A 17,566-nucleotide genomic window follows, 5' to 3' on the forward strand; every position below is an offset into this window, starting at 1 on the left:
AACGATTGCCTCAAAAACTTTAGCAATAGCACAAAGCTTCGCAATTCCTCTATAGTTTACGATGTTAGTCCTACTTCCATTTTTATAAAGTGGCAAGATAAACGAATCCTTCCAGGAAGATGGGAAGACACCCTGTTTTAGGGAAGCATTAAAAATATTTGCCAGAGGCTTATACAAATACTCTGCACAACTTTTAAGAACACTTGTGGGTATACCGTCTGGGCCAGCTGTATATGAAATTTTCAAACAATTCAAATGAATGAGGACGTCCGCAGCAGATATCGATGGAATTCGGATACAATCAAATGATGGCAGATCGAATGGGTAGCTAGATAGATTCGAATTCAGTTGGGAAGATGTAGAACTGGCAGAGTAGTTTGACTCGAAGAAACCAGCAAACATATCGGCGATAAAAAATTGACCCGCCCTAATATATATATATATATATATATGCATATAAGTGATTAAAAAAAACTAGCAATGTACAATGTACAAACAGTTATTTGCTTCATTGTTTTTTTTTCATTTACACACAACTAATTCATTTATTGATAGTTAGCTTTAGAGAACACTTATACCTTGTATACATATGTACATACATACAAAATATGTTATGTTTGTAAATGACCTACCTTAAGTCGAGCATAAACATTTACTCAAACTTGACAGAGCCGGGAATGAGTGAGGTATAATTACGGTGACCATTCCTATCGATTTTGGCGGGACAGTACCGGATTTGAGAAAATTGCACCGCTGAATATTTTTTAAAGTCGGGACGTATAAGTGTCCCGATTTTTCATATTTGCACATTTCTCGTATTTATACAATGTTTTCTTTATTAATTTAATAAGAGTCATGGTAACCGATTTCTATAATTCTTATTTTAAAGGAAAGGTGGTGGTTTTAAAGGTCAGAGGTAGTCCCATACTATTTAATTGGTTTAGGTCCGATCATTGGATCATTAAGAAATAACCGGTACGCTTAAATTTTTATATGAGAATTCGGTCGTAAGTCGGTTTTGTTTTTTGCTTAAAAACTACTTGCATAAATATAAGTTTTGTATATGTATTTATATTGTGTGTATACATTTTTGCGATCATTTTTTAAGTTTTTTTCTCGTTGTTGTTTTTTTTTTAATAAGACTGTGTGAAAAGGTTTTTATTCTGAAAACAAAATTGTAGGTTCGGATTCGATGCTTTAGAAATGTTCCGATTTTGTGGCCTGCTGTGTTTAAAGTTTGCGTTTCCCTGTGGAAGCCTTTCTATTTAGACGAGACAAATAAATCCTCGCCTCGTTCCCGAGATATATGGAAAACTATTACATCGATTTGTTTTTGTTTTTATGCTGTAAACTTTTTGAAAATCTATTAATCAAGCTCAAATTTCATATTTATGTTTATCCATCAACTCTAAAAATTTGAAACAAATCAAAAACATGAAGTGTGAACCCTGTCTATTTTAGTACGGAACGCCCCATGTATATTTCATACGTGACAGTTTACTGAATTTAAAAATTAACAAATTACAAAGAGGTGGCAACCTTACTAAAAATATAAAAAAACATGTAATAAAAATATGTATTTTATAATTTTATTTAATTTGCTCTGTTCAAGAAAAGTTTTGACAGAATCGATTAAATTTCGAGTTTTTCGAGCGAAAACAGAAACAGGTGGAGATTCCTACATTTTTCATACATAATTAAACACATAAAATCAAAGATTTGCATGCCATGCATATATCTTAAAACATGAAAACCAAAAACTAAGTATCTTCGCCATACAAATGCTCTATGGTGTTGGCATATTTTTGACAAATAAGTCTTCGTCTAGACTTGAGTGTAGGACCTGAAAAGTGAAAACAAAAATGAAATTAGCCCATTTTTACTGCAAAGCTATCCCTACCCAATTCGCCAGTACGCAATGTAAAGTCATGTGGCAGTAGTGCGAATTTCTGCACTCTCTGCGCATGCGAAAGCGCATTTTTGTTGGCTCTTGCAAGGCCGCTTTCAATAGCTTCAACAATCCGCTGTGCTGGCTTCGGAATCGCACCTTTGTAATCATAATTTTCTTCAAAAGCTGGTACTCTCAGCACTGCCGATAAACAAGCATAACTCAAACCCAGCTTGTGTAACCAAGCGATAGCGTCCGGATGCAGTGTGTCAGTTGGTAGACCCGTTTCGCCATCAATATTGGTCTAAGTAAATGAAATTTTAAAAATTATAAATTCATGAAATTCAAATTTATTAGCCAGAAGACACCTTCAGCGTGAGAAGCACAGTTAAATATTTCCGCTTATCCCCCACCATCAAAGCATTGCTTATGCAAGGCAACTCAGCTTTGATGAGATTTTCTATAAAAATCGGCGGTATATTCACGCCACCTGCTGTAATAATTATCTCTTTTATGCGTCCGGTAATAATGAGGCAGCCATCACTGCATAGACGTCCGACATCGCCAGTACGCAACCAACCCTCTGCGTCTATGGTCTCGCTAGTCTTCTGCGGCTCATTGAGGTAGCCCATCATGTGGCATCGGCTATGTAAGCAGATCTGTGGAAATTTCATAAATAAAATCAAATATTCCATGATAAGCAGAAGCTAATACCTCGCCTTCGGCCTCCTTATTTGGCTTATCGATTTTTATTTGCATGCCATGCATTGCTCTGCCACAGCTATTCAAATGACAATAACCACGGGTCAATGTTATAGCGCCACCAGCTTCGGATGCACCCAACATATCGGCAATTGGTATGTTCATGCTTAGGAAGAACTTTTTAGTTTCCGTTGAGAGTGGTGCGCCTCCAACCCAGAAATGATCACAACGTTCGAGGCCCAGTTGAGCTTTAAATGGCTGCATGAGCAGTGAAGCCAGCATATAAGCGATTGTAGGCTTTGGTTTTCTGTGAAAAATTTAAGTAAAAAAAAAAATTAATGATCAATCTAATGACGTCCAAAAGACGCACATTTCTTCCGCGTTTTTCCTATAGCAATTCAGTAATTGTCTCTTCGCCCAAGCTGTAACAAAACGCCACCATAAGGACGAGTTTTCTTCGGCTTCCTTGAGCTGTTGTTGTAATTTTTCATAGACTCTAGGTACGCCAAAAATTCTTGTAGGCCGCGCGATACGTAAAGTTTTCGTGAGTGATCCTTTAAGCGCACCCGAACCCGCAAAGTAGACACAATCTCCATTTAGTAGCGGCATCAAAACTTCAAAGAGTTGCGCGGCAATGTGATTTAGTGGCAAATAAGAAAGCGTAACGCCGGCACAATCCAACGGTTGTGCTAGCGTGGCCAGACAATATTTGATATTTACGACGATAGAATCGTGAGAGAGCATAATGGCCTTGGGAAAGCCAGTTGTGCCGGACTGTAAGCCAAAAAACAGATCAGTTAATACTAGAGCTAGAAAACATGTTAGATATCTAACCGTAAAAATAAGCAGCGCACACTGATTTGCCGCCACTTCTCGCTCTTGACGTATCAACGCTTGCTGGCAGCGCAAATCAAACGGCAACGCCATCAAATCCGACCAGCAATAGTAGCCCGCTTCTTGCGTCAAATCAGCTGCGCACAACCCATACAGCTGTATAACTGCCTTCAATCTTGGCAGCTTCGCTCTCACTTCCAACACCTTGGCCAGCTGAATCGCATCCTGCATCACACATATTGTGGCCAGTGAGGTTTCTAGCGCATGCTGTACTGCCTCTGGCGAACTAGTCAAATAGATACCTGAGACCACGCCACCAGCGCGCAATGCTCCCAATTGTACATAATACCATTCGGGACAATTTTCGGCCAGCACACACACGCTTGTGTTTGGAGTGAGGCCAACATGGATTAACGCGAGCGCAGCTTTTTCAACATTGAGTTCGTAGTCAGCGTATGTGACTGTCGTCCAGGTGCTGTTGGTGCTAGTATTGCTGGTGGCATGCTGTTGGTTTTCATAGACCAGCGCTGACAACTGTGAAAAGCGCTGGCAGCACTCGCTGAAAAGCTGTGGAATTGTTTGTGGTGCGTCTGCTGTAACTCCTTCTTTTCCAATGCGTAGACGCACAGGTTCGGAAAGGTTGGTTGTTGTATAGTTAGTGGCTGGCTTAAAGTTGTTGGACGCTGTATAGCCTTTGAGTTCGCGCTGCATTCTTCTTTATATTTTAACTGTTTTTTTTTTTTTTTAAAAAAAGAGGTAGAGTTAAACTTTTGGAAATGAGATTGTTATAAAAATATGAAAAAACGTCTTGTACTGATCCCCTCCTTTAGGTCAGGGTGACGTGCTTGCATATCCGTTTTGATTTAAAATCCGCTATTGATTAAGAAATATTCCTGATTTGTGATTTAGTTTGTTGACCAAATAAGAAATTAAATTTATTTGTGATTTGATTGATCGACGAAAGAAAAAATCAAAGTGCCGCGATAGTGCCGAATAAAATTTATTTGTTATTTAATTTCTAGAGCGAATCAATTTTATTCGTGATTTTTTAACTAAATAATACTTTTTTTGTAACGGTAACGCAAGTACGATTTTCAAGTATTTTGCAACTGCCAGTTCTAAGCGAAATGGTGCTTAACTTGCTTGGTGCAACTTTGGAAATTGAATACAAAAAATATTAAGTCAGTTTTTTCGTCCGACTAACTAATTAATATATTTCGGGACTACTCAGGGATTGCCGGGACTATTTCGGGATTTTCGGAATCCTCGGGACTATATCGGGATCTTCAGGACTATTTCAGCATTATCTGCTTTTCTGGTATCTTCAGGACTACTTCGGGAGTTTCGGAACTATATTGAGCTTTTCGAGACTAATTTGAGATTTTCAGGTCCTTCGGGACTCCTTCGGGATTTTTTAGACTAATTCGGAGTTTTCGATAATGCTTCGAGATATTAAGGATTTTCGGGACAACATATATCGGAATCTTCGCACTACTGCGGGAGTTTCTAGACTCGAAATAGAAATTTTCGGGAATATTTAGAGATTTTAGGATTTCTTGGATTCGATATTTTCGGGAATATTTATGGATTTTTAGGATTTCTTGGATTTCCGGGACTACTTATTTAGGATTTCATGCAACTTTCAATTCGGCAAGCGGTTTAAGTAATAGGTTCAATGCCCATAAGTTTTTAAAAGTGGTCTACATTTATGTAATAAACTATTTATTTCCAAACTCTTGTTGTTTACTATCCTACATATGTAGGCGGAAAAAAGAGTTTCAACGGACTAGGAAATTATTGAAAAATGTGTAGAAGTGGGTCACGGAGCTGGCGGGAGACTTTTTCGAGGCAGACATTAAAAAATGTATCTCCCGAAAAACCACCTGCATCGAAAAAGATGGCGACTATGTTGAAAAATAACCTACAAATATGCAATTGAACTATGTAGTTTATTTTTTAATAAATTCATCTGAAGCCCACAAAAATGTAGGATACTTACTCTTGGAACGTGTCTCGTACCTTCAAAGTGAAAAAGAATCAAAAAATTGTGCAATCGGTCCTAAATTATCAACTATGAGACGCACTCTACGGACTCTGCGGTAGTGAGGGCCTCATAAATACGTTTTAATAAAAAAATTTAAGTGCTTTTTCATTACTACATTTTCAATAGTCATCTTAGTAGCTGAAGTTGTTAGTACCCATTGGCAGTATCTAACCGAGGTCTACTGTTTTTTGAAGTGCTCTTCATCTTTGACAATAGCTCTATCAGGCTGAGCCCCTTGCTGTCCTGGCTGTGTATTTGAATCCGCGTTAGCAGTTCTTGTAATTATTTATTCCATGTGTTCGATTTATCATACTGAAAGTAAATTTTCTTAGATTTAGTATTTCACTAGACCAGCATATACCCTGCTTTCTTTCTCCTAACCAGTCTGGGTAGGCATGTTTTTCTAGCTGAGTATCCCACCGTTGCTTTCATCAGCTTCGGTTTGACCATCAACCAAGGTCTAATTGGTATCCTCTTCGTCGGATAATGCGGTGATTTAGTCTCTTTTTCTCACCTTCAATGGGTCACAGAGGTCGAGAAATTCGACCACCACGTCCACTAGGCAGACCTAGATGAAAATTTGTTCACCATGCCGTTAATTGGAGGGCACCTCGTGGTCAACGGGACGCTGTCCGCTGTCGCTTCAGTCGTTGCTGTGGATAGGTTTTGTTAGACATATATGCAAGTAGTACTTCGTTAAGAATTTTATCTTCTAGTCGACGCCGGCGAGCTACACATGTCGCCTATCTTTACTATCTTCCGCTTCCTTACGCTGGGTAGGGGTCTTCTTGCTAAGCATGTTTCTATACACTTCCCATAGGCTTTCTGTTCACCTGCTCCCAGTTCTGCGGTAAGACCGTACTATTGTGGTAACTGCCACCTCCGTGAAGGTTACCTACCACCATTATTGACGTTATTCTCTTCTTGAGCTCAGCCTTTCACCCATTAGACCCATTAAACATTTAACCGCAATTTACAATGAACTAACGCAATTTTACTTACATGTTGTGGCGAGATAGACATACAGAAATCACCCATACATAACTACTCATGTCAATTCATACACATATACGCATATCCGTTTATATGGAAATATTTCTCTCGCTAGCAGCTCGACTATGAGCACGCAACACCCCTTTACCTGCAGCTCGGACATATCAAACCAACAACAATCAAAAAGTTAGCCAGTTTACTTCCGCTTCTACAACTTCCTATTGGCTCTTGCCTGCTTTTCGCAGCAACAACACTATAATTTCCCCCCTTTTTTTTGCTCTCTGTATTCGGTTAGAGTTTTTTTCGGCAACACTATGCAAAATGTGAAATTTTATGTTCTTTGGCGGCATCGGCTGTCACTAGTACATCGGATGCTGCTGCTACTGCTGCTGCTGGTTTTGTTGTTACTGTGTTTTTTGCCGTTTTTTGCATGCTCGGTTTTGCTGCTGTCTGTGGCTTCTCGCCTGTTACACATATTGGCACTTTTTGTTAAAATTTGCACAGATTTTTACTTAAATTATTTAATAAAAAGATTTTCAACAACGAATATTCATAATAAATAGTTTTGTTTTGCGATTCAACTTGAAAGTTTTTACTAAATAATAATTTAACAAAATTTTACTATTTTGCCGACTGTACTTTGCGCAAAAATATTATTGCATAAATTGTGCAGTTATTTTGAAAGTTTCAAATGCATATACATATATAAGTTGCATGATTCAATAATAGGTTCGTTCGCGTAGCTGTTAATTGTTCATGTTTAACCAAAACTTACAGGTTTTTGCGTTCGCGTACGCAAAAAACTTGCAAAGTAGGGGAAATTGAGAGAGCAAAGTGACATTTCATTTTGAGGGGAAGCTGTTAGTTTCTGTTGGAAAAATTTTTGCCAACAGCAATTTGCCAACAGGGAAACAGCTGATCAAAAACAGCTGGTTGGCATTTACGCAAATCACAAAATTGAATTTGATGGTTTGGAAGATAAAAATTACAAAATGCGACTAATTAAACTTGTAAGAAATAAGTAGTTATTTGTTTAATCAATAAACTGTGTCAGTATAACACTTTGCGATGACTTTTCGTACGTTTTAAATTTTACACTTTTGTATGTAAACAAAAATTATATCAGCTGTTCGTCTAACTTGCAAGTTTCTGCAAATTTTCTGTTCGCGTACTATTTTGGATATTTCTCTCTTGTGAGCGAACAGATGACATTTCGCCGGAATTTGGCAGTTGGTTGGTTTCTGTTGGAGATTTTAAACGAACGCACCTAATACAAGGTTAGATAATTATTGACAGCCGCGGTTTGACACTCCCTTACAAAAGGTTGCTTTTACGAAGGACGGAGAAAGGAGAAGAAAGCAATCCCTTGTTGCGAAAATGGTAGTAGATAAGTACGCAAAGTAGGCAATTAGTAGTGAAATTATTTTTGTAAATTCTAATGTATTTGCAGGAAATCTGGCATTTTAAAGGAAATATTGAAGGAATTATTGAACGAAATATTAATATATCTACGTGAATTACGTAATTTATGTGGTATTTAGCTGTATAAAAACTGCAAAAGGACTCAGAATTAAAATAAAACTACTATGAGATTTATGTAAACATCCAATTTAAAAAGAATTTATGTTTTCATCTGTTAAATGTCCTTAATATGCATATACAAATAAACAAATTGCACAAAAGCTTATACTTATATTTCATAGCAACCCTACACTTTTTCCAAGTAAATTTGCAAAGAAGCAACACCTTGCCACTGCTAAGGGAGCGGTGCGAGAGAGACAACTGTCAGTTTATCGAACCTTGTATTATTGAATCATGTATAAGTTGCAAGTTTTTGCTGTTCGTTTTACTCCTAGAATTGCGTATACATACTTACATATGTATGCATAACTGTCGGGGAATACTGTGCGCCATGTTGGTGAAAATTCTTTCTTGCTAGCTGATTGCAATTTATTCACCTTTTTTATTGTATTAGTGCGGTGTATTGTTTCCGAAGTGCGAGATATTAAAGCTCCGAGCGTCCTTTCTTAAAGTTTAACACATTTGATTTTGTTAGCACAAATTTCCCTTGGATTGACTTTTATGCTAAGCATTGGAATGACTCCGATCATTTGTCAAGTTCGTTGCCGAAGTCTTCTGTTTACATAGTTCGCTTGATCTAATTTTGATCTGCTTTATTTTCGCAAGCCTTTCTAAGTAAGATTAGTTGAGAAACCGTTTTGGTAGAAAGCAGCGTAAAGGAAGTGGTTGAAAACAAATTAAAAGTTAATTATAGGTCTTCGAATTTTCTATTTTAATTATTACTACCTGAGATGTATTAGGTAGGTATTGAATATCTAATATAAGCCTAAAAGCGAGATAATGATGACAGATGCGGTTTTTAACCAAAAATGTTGAATATTTTTAATGCTGCTTTTTTGGAAGCAATGTATATTATATTATGGAAATGGTATCTACAAATATTTTAAACATTTTCTGCCACTTTTGAAGGCTAAACTTTTTTTCCTTTAAAAAAAGATATATATATATATTGAAAAAACCAAAATTTTAAAAATGTTTTTTTTTTAGATTTGCACAGCAATTAAATGGCCCCTCACACAGTAAAAAAATATAATTGTTGATAGTAACAATTTGAAAATATTAATAAACATACGCGCTGGCAAGAGGTTACAAAAAAAAAACAGAAGTGGATTTTAACTTCGATTACAAAATTGCAAAACTCTGCGAATCGGGCAAGACTGTTTGTATAAAAGTTTTTGTAGTAATAATGGAAATGTTTAAGATTAATTTTCCAAGTTTTCAAATGTAGAAATCTTTTCTGTTTAATCAGCTGAATTATCTGACTTGACGTTACTAAAATTACCATTGAAAAAGTTTTGATAATAATGTTATTGAAAGGATTTTTAACGGGAAGAAAACATGCATTTTATGTCGATTTTGACAACAGTGCCACCAGCGCACAGTGCTTCCCTTCCATATAAAATGTGGGAAAAAATAGAGTTATGGACGGATTTAAATGAAAATTCGCTTCTTGGTAAAATTGAGGACGCTAAGTGCAAAAATGCATTTTTTTTTTTTTTGGATAACTTGCATGCGCAATTTGAAAATTTTGGTTCTTGTGGCTTTTACATAGGTATGTACATATAGTTCCTTCTATTTTCAAAAGTGAGGTGTCAAATGACATGGCTCGGCCTGTAGATGTGCAATAAAGTTTTTTATTTTTGAAAAGGATTGCCACCTGTTACCAATTTTATTAAAATTATTTAATAAGTTAAATGAATTAGATATTACAATATAGGTATCGATTGAACTAGTTTTGAAAATACTTTACTTCTAAGCGACAAGTAGAAAGGTTGCCACATGTATAAAAAAGCAAATTCACTTTCATTAAAGGAATAAGTATCAGACAAATGAAAAAATTTGGCATACCCTGCAGTACGGGGGAGCGACTACAGGACTGCTGAATCGGTAGCTACGTGATAAACTCCGTCAATTACCGAACGACTACTTGCAGTGTATTTCATCGATTACTTTTACAAGACAATGTCCTAGGCGGTAGTCACCATTGGCTCTCTCTGCACTACCGGGAGTTACTAAAGTAGTCACTTGCGTGATTTTAGGGCGCCCTCTGTCGTAGTGCGGGAAATTTCTTATTCTAATTACCTTAACCGAGCAATTTTTGTGTGTATGTATATGTATCCATAAGTTTCTCGGCAACGGCTCTAACGTAGCAAAATGAAAAATCGTTTTAAAAAGACTTTCGAAGTTGTTATTCTTCCAATTGTCAAAAACATTTTGTTTGTCACGGGGAAAATACCGTAAAAATTATTTGTATCGTACAAATATCTATAGAAATTATCAGGGTTTGATAAACTGTTAGCACAGCGACAACAGCCAAGCATTTGCTTTTTTATAAATTGTTGTTGCTTTGCTAGCCGGCAATTACAGGTACCTTATCTTGCAGAAGCAATGAGCTTAGCCGACGACGCTTTAAAGGAATTTGAAGAAATGCGACAAGATGCAGAAAAAAACTTTCATTTGCTTTTCGAACAGGTAGAAGAAGTATGCACCAATCTAGGTACAGGNAGCATTTGCTTTTTTATAAATTGTTGTTGCTTTGCTAGCCGGCAATTACAGGTACCTGATCTTGCAGAAGCAATGAGCTTAGCCGACGACGCTTTAAAGGAATTTGAAGAAATGCGACAAGATGCAGAAAAAAACTTTCATTTGCTTTTCGAACAGGTAGAAGAAGTATGCACCAATCTAGGTACAGGAATCAAAGTACCGCGATACAGCAGTCGCCAAAAGAATCGCTTTAATGTGAAAACCGGAGACGCCGAGGTATACTATCGCATTGCTTTTTACATTCCCTTCCTTGATACATATATTGCTCATTGGAAAAGCCGGTTCCTAAACCATAAATCAGTTTTAAATAATTTTAGTGTTTTGTTTCCAAAGTATGATTTTAACGAAAAAAATTATTTGCTTTCTATGAAAAAGTAATCGACTGCTCGAAACAAAACTTTCTTCTGGAGGTTAAAATGTGGAAAAAACGAGTTTCACACGAACATTTTCGGAATGCTGTCGAAGCATTACAAGTAGCTAATAGAACGTCTTTTGGGAATGTTTTTAAGATCTTACGTATATTGGCACTTTTGCCCGTTTCAATAGCCACACCTGAACGAAGCTTTTCATACCTGAAAAGAATTAAAACCTACTTGAGAAATACAATATGTCAAGAAAGGCTCAACGGTCTAGCATTTATGAATATTCAGAAAGATATAAACCTACCGACCCTATTAAGCTGGAATTTCAGGGTACTATTTTATATATATATAAGGAAAATTTGAAAGTTAGGGGGGGGACTCGAGTACCACCCTTCCCCTACCTGGCTACGCCCATGCATACTTTCTTCTAAAGAGCCTTTTTTCTAGACCCATATTAGTGAAATATTATTCTTTGACTTGAGGGGGGGTTTTAACCCCGAAATCCCCCCCGTGCATCCGCCACTGTATGTAACACTCTTGAATCTTTGTTATGCAATAAAAAGGTTCATAACAACGCCATTACTCTGTGAAATTCGAGCGTGACATATATGTAACACTAGCGTTTAAAGAGTTAAAGAGTCCAGTAATTTAAAAGGAATGTAATCAGAACAAATCACTGATTGACAATGTATGTATTTATAATAAAATAACAAATACGATGACGCAATCCTATGGTTTGACGTAATTATTATTTTATTTTAACTGAATTTTACTTCACAAAGAGGTGGCAACCCTATTCGTAATATGTTTAAGCTTAAACCTTCTTAAACCTCTTTCGCCTGACTCCCTTATGGTGATACCTATCTATTTCAATGACCTAATTCCTTTTATTCAAGTGGAATTTGATTTTTTAAACAGGCGGCAACTCTCTACATGTAGTTAATACACACCTCGATTGATACCCATCTCTTAGTAATTCATTTAACGTCAAGATTTCAAATATATTATTAATTCAAAGAATTAAAAAAAAAATTAGTGCAATGAAGAAAAACAAAATTCTGTAGACTTGAACAAATTTGAATATTTTTGGTGAAGAGGTATTGAAAATGTCCTTTTTAAACATTATCCTTGAGAATTATTGAAAATTTTCAATAGCTATTTTTGAAACAAATGTATTCAGTTAGCAATCAAATTGTTAAATATGATTTAATATAAGGCCACACAGCGGCGGATCCACGGGGGATTTTGGATGTTGCATAACGAAGATAATTTTCGAGCTTCCACCACAATATTTTTGGATAATTTTGTAATTGAAAAAATTTTTAAAAAAAGTTTTTAACACGGCGATACTTTTTGGTATTCGCGATACTTACTCAGTACTCATGAAAAGTATCGATATTCTGTACTCGGTACTCGTATCGTTCTATCACTAAAAATATGTGCTTTCTTGTCTTGTTAATTCACCACATAAACCAACGAAGCTCAGACTCACACCACCAACCGCTGCTTAACAATCGTTTCAACTCAACAGCGGCGCTAGACTCGAGTTATGGGATAAATTCATGGTTAACTCTTGCAACCCGTTAGTATGAATGTATTCACATACGATGGGAGCTCGTAGCAAAAGGGAAACCCCTTAGTTAGCACCCTTTGGTATTGGTAATATCAGTACCAACTTTCAATTTTCTACTGTAACCAAATCAGGGTGCTCAATGATCTTTAAATGCGCTACAGAATCCCTATGAAACTCATAAAACTGTTTATAATTTTTATTAAAGGCTACTGTGGCCATGACAACTGAAGCTTGTAATATCTTTACAGTTAATTTAAATTTAATGCTAGCACCTCTTTCGGCAATAGGAAAAATTTTGGAAGGTGTCCCGAACCGTAAATAAATTTTTTTGACCACTCTAATGTACGTGCTTGTGTTTCTCTATAAATAATACCAGAACAGTAATGTTAACAAATAAATAAACACAATTCTATTATAAGTAGCCACTAATTAAAGATGCTTTTCTGTAAACAATTTGAAGTATGTAAATACACGCATACATAGAAGTAAGTATACATACACATACGGAAAAAAATATGCGTTAAGTCATATGTATGTATGTCAATTTGTAAAGGCGTGCACTTTATTTTTTTTTTATGTGCAAAAAGTGTTAATGTATTTTAATTATCCGCTTAAGATAGCATGCAATAATTTTTATTGGAGTGTCTAGAAGTTTAGCTGTTTATCGAAATACACATCCGAGGTTTAGTTACCACTACATCAGTTTAAATATCTACATCCTTACATAATTACATATACATATACATATGTGTAGATATGCAAGTATGTATTTACATAGGTATGAGCTGTACCATTTTAATATTTATATATTTAATATAGTTTTATTTGTGTATATATTTGCCATAAATATCATTTTGTGTGTACGACGGATGTTATAGAGTACATATAGATTTCTCATTTTCGCCAGGCGAACAGAAATCAACGAAAGCAGGTCACATTGGCGTACAAGGCATAAAGTTTCTTTGCTGTGAATATACAAAAAAAAACATTATGTAGCAAACATGTAAACATATGTACTTCGCATTGCTAGACACATCCAAAATGTTACATGTGTACGAACATACTTATTTGTCAGTTACTCATCGGTCCATTTTACAGCGTTTATGATGTATGAACATAAATGTAGTAAATATATGTATACTAGGGTGGTCCTTAAATATGAAATGAAGGTTCTTTTCACAGTCTCACCCTCTCAATCGATAATACCACGGCCACAGATATCACATATAAATTTTGGTCCCGATTGGAGACGGTTAAGTCGTCTTCATAGGGTAATCTGATCTTTGCCCCCTGTGCGGCACGCTTAAACCGTCTACAATCGTGGCCAAATTTTGCATGTGATGGCTTCGACTATAGTAGTATCGATTTTGGATATTCGATAAAAAAAAAACAAAATTAATTAATTTTTTGAGTCCCCATAGAGAAATCTGAACTTTGGCACCTGTATGACATGCCTTAACCGTCACCAATCGAAACCAAAATTTATATGTGATATCTTCGACTATAGTAGTATCGACGTAGGAGTTAAGGCTTAGGAAATCTGTTGTAAAAATTTGCTTTCTACATTTAAGGACCACCCTAATGTATACACATACATACGTAAGTTTTTTTTTTTTAAGTAATTGTAGATTTTTTAACTAAATACAAATCTTTGAAAGCGCATACATACAAACATAAATACTTGGAAGCCTCTGTACCTAGGTACATATTTATGTACATGCGATGTAGATTGTTATTATATTGGACATACACAGAACTGCTCTGGTAATGCCGAGGCAAGTAACATACATATACATATATGCACGTACATACTACATATAGACGTATGCACATGAAATGCATCCATATGTAACACTTTTATGTTTTTGTTTTAAGTATCCAAGCACTAGCCCGAGAATGAACACTTAATTGTAGTAGAAAACATAATACAGAGTAAATGTTCCGTAGTAGAATAGAACTGGAAATAGTAAATATGTTCAGTGAAAATTGGCTCGTGACTATTTCCACAAAATAATAAAAAGTGTTGTTATGAAGAAAATGTAAAGAAATGTGTCTCGATTTGACCTGTAGAAAAGTATCCAAATTTATACTGAGCAAAAAAGTGTCCTACACTAGTATAGGAGTAGGCGCTCGAAGTGTTATCAATTAATTATGCTTTAGTTTTGTATTTTTTTTTTTATTTTTACAAACAACAGTTCATTATAAAAACTATTAAAATTTTAAGAAAAATGTACGGTAATACTTTACAGGCTGCACGAGTGTGGTCTGGTGGTATTTTGTGCCAGTGGCGGCGAAGAGGAGTTATTATGGTTTAAAAATTAGTTGAAAATTACGGCCAAAATTGTCGTTTAAAAGTTTCTGTATTTGTGTATAGTTGTTGTCGCAATCTGTTGAATTTGAATTGTTTTCGCATTTTGTTTTACTTCGTATTTGAAATGCAACCTTGAAATAAACATAAATGTTAAAATGAGGAAAGAAAGTTGTGATTTGTCGAGTTCTCTCAAATTATTGAAATTGGAAATTTGTTGCTGGTTATCGAAATTTTTCGGTTTATGGAATCGAACTTTTTTTTTAAAGAATATCGGGTTATCGAAATTTCTATAATTACATGAATTTATCGAGTTATCACTATTTATCGATGTATAGAATTATACCGATTTACCACAGTGTATCGGGGTATCGAAATTTGTCGATAGATATGGAAATTGCTGTAGCTATCAAAATCGATTTATCGGTATACATCGAGATATAAAAATTGTTTAGTTATCGAAATTCGTCCAGTTCTCGAAACGCACATTTATCTAGAATTATCGATAACTTTTTGAGTTATAAAATTTTATAGAGTTATCGGAATTAAGTGCTTTTGAAATACATACAGCTTTTAAAACGTATCGTACTATCGAAATTAATCGACTAACTGAAATGTATTGAGTTATCTAAATTCATAAAGTTTTTAAAATTTATCAAGTTATCGAGAATTATCGAGGTATGTAGTGCCCCATGGTTCCCGTGTCACCTTTGGCGCGTAATATGGGAGCCCCAATAAGAAATTGAACTTGTAATGGAATATGGTTTTACGCCGAATACGAACGGCGATTGTATTTTTATGAAAAGCTGTTTTTCATGTCAGAATACAGTCGAAGGTTTGTGATTGCCTGCCGGGGAGCGACTGTTATTAGAAAAAACGTTGTGTTTTTTCTGTATATTTTTTAATGTTGGTCGGAAACTGGGCTTGAACCCAAGCTCTGCGGAATGATTACTATCAGCGTATTGCCTCCCAAAAATTTTTGAGCTCGAATTTAAGAAGAACCTTTAGCAAACCTCCATAAACTATAATACAACAACAAAAACATCCTCACTCATAATTTGTTCGAGTTAAAAGCTTTTTTACATTCAGTGAGGTGAGAGAAACTTTAGGGCTAGCCAAGTGTGCTGGCTCTAACGAGCGTTTGGATGTGTAGAGGAGTCGAAAGCTCCAGCGAGACAGCAAGTCTAAGGAAGGTCGCAGGAGACGATAACCTTACAAGGGAACTGATGACGCCATCCAGACTCGAGTGGGACCATTTCTGGACGGAATTTTTCCTGCGACGTTGCCTAATATCGTTTCTTCAAAAGCCCTGTAGAGGCAAGCTTACTTATAAGCCAAGCAGTACGGGTGATACATCTTTGGCAAATCGAAGCCAACACAGAAAATATGGATGTGCTACTTACTATTCAACAGGAAATACAAGGTTGCGAACTGGTCTATTCTTAAGCTGGATGTGATGATCCTCCATATAAAGCAACGCGCCAAGTACCACGGAATAATACTCGATAATAAACCGTCGTGGCGCCTCAATGCAGAATGAAAGAGGAGACAGTGGAGCATATCCTGTGCAGACTGCGGGTTAAGTTTCTGGGAGCAGGGTTTCTACCTAATCTGAAAGCCGCCGCCATGGCTTATTAAGGTGTTGAAGTTTTCCAAGATGTCTGCGATGTTCTTCAACCTAGCAATGATTAGCTGTCGAAAGTGGTCCAAGTTTCTCTGCTAACGCTATGGAGCTCAATGGCCTCTGCGAATGGCCAACATATGTACCTAACCTAACTTGAGATACTTATAAAGGAAATATGAACTTCTCAATCCCTTGGATTGTGGACACCGGTGACGCATTCGATGAAGAAGGTCTCTGACCAACAAATTGAGCCCAGAGCCGAAGCTTTAGTGTAAATTTGATGATAGAAAAATAAATTTTTTAAAATAAACCTTCGATTTGGCTAATTTTAGAGCATGCCGAAATTTTCATTGTCAACTTTTTTTTTTTGCAGAAAGCCACATTTAAGTCCCTTTTGATGTGCCACTTCCAGGTCAGCTCTGTTCATTTGATGACAAATTTGAATCAATTGTATCATCGAAAATCACATTACTTACGTTCTTTCTTTACACTTTAACTGGGAAAGGATATAACTCGTGGATATGTATTATCGTTTTCGGTAGTATTAAGCTTTATAAATTAAAACTAAACAAATATCTAATGAATACGTTTAACTCTTAAGCGTTTAAACGGAAAACTAAACCTGTACACTTCAGAAATTCGAGTTTATACAATAGTCAGCTCAAATGGACTACTTTTGATTGCCAATCATGTAAACTTCCTGCAATTATTTATTTATAAAAATTTACATAAAGTTAACATGCATTTTGCATGTATAAATATATAAATTTTATTTGCTCTAACACCGTTAAATTACTACATAGAGTATTACGGTTTTTTTTCTAAAAATTGCCAGCTTAAAATGTAGGTCATTTGCGAAATGCATTGAGCCGGATTTGCTATGAATTGTGTTAATTTTATAATTGCTTACATTGGCAACAATTTCAATGTACGAATTTTCACAAATTGCCAGCGCGTAATTGAGTCGAAAGGATCTGATGAAGGATAATTTCTAAAGTCATTCTCTTAGTTCCTTCCTGAGTAAGAGCAGAAGTCCTCGTATTTCAAAGAGTCATATGCATGTGTGTATGTATGTATGTACGTACATATGTATGCATGTATATACAACTATAC

General features: G+C 35.9%; 1 protein-coding gene across 1 annotated transcript; it reads right to left on the reverse strand.

Moving 5' to 3' along the window:
* Nucleotides 1-1,684: 1,684 nt before the first annotated feature.
* On the reverse strand, nt 1,685-17,053 carry LOC108365635 (long-chain-fatty-acid--CoA ligase bubblegum-like). The gene is made up of 7 exons (XM_017619727.1): nt 16,930-17,053; nt 3,425-4,139; nt 2,961-3,364; nt 2,603-2,897; nt 2,257-2,547; nt 1,901-2,192; nt 1,685-1,843 (listed from the first exon to the last, which is right to left on the reverse strand). Exons 2-7 carry the CDS (start codon nt 4,133-4,135, stop codon nt 1,761-1,763), a joined length of 2,076 nt encoding a protein of 691 aa, XP_017475216.1. The 5' UTR covers nt 4,136-4,139; nt 16,930-17,053; the 3' UTR covers nt 1,685-1,760.
* Between the last annotated feature and the right edge of the window lie 513 nt (nt 17,054-17,566).

The sequence above is a fragment of the Rhagoletis zephyria genome, unplaced genomic scaffold (genome assembly GCF_001687245.7).
Source record: "Rhagoletis zephyria isolate East Lansing unplaced genomic scaffold, Rhagoletis_zephyria_1.1 Rzeph_scaffold_01938, whole genome shotgun sequence".
NCBI lineage: Eukaryota > Metazoa > Arthropoda > Insecta > Diptera > Tephritidae > Rhagoletis > Rhagoletis zephyria.

Coding starts and splice junctions, on each gene's coding strand:
- LOC108365635 (XM_017619727.1), bottom strand. CDS start 4,135: ATGCAGCGCGAACTCAAAGGCTATACAGCGTCCAACAACTTTAAGCCA. Junction 2,898..2,960: donor AGGAAAAACGCGGAAGAAAT/GTGCGTCTTTTG, acceptor AATTTTTCACAG/AAAACCAAAGCCTACAATCG. Junction 1,844..1,900: donor ATTGCGTACTGGCGAATTGG/GTAGGGATAGCT, acceptor TTCACTTTTCAG/GTCCTACACTCAAGTCTAGA.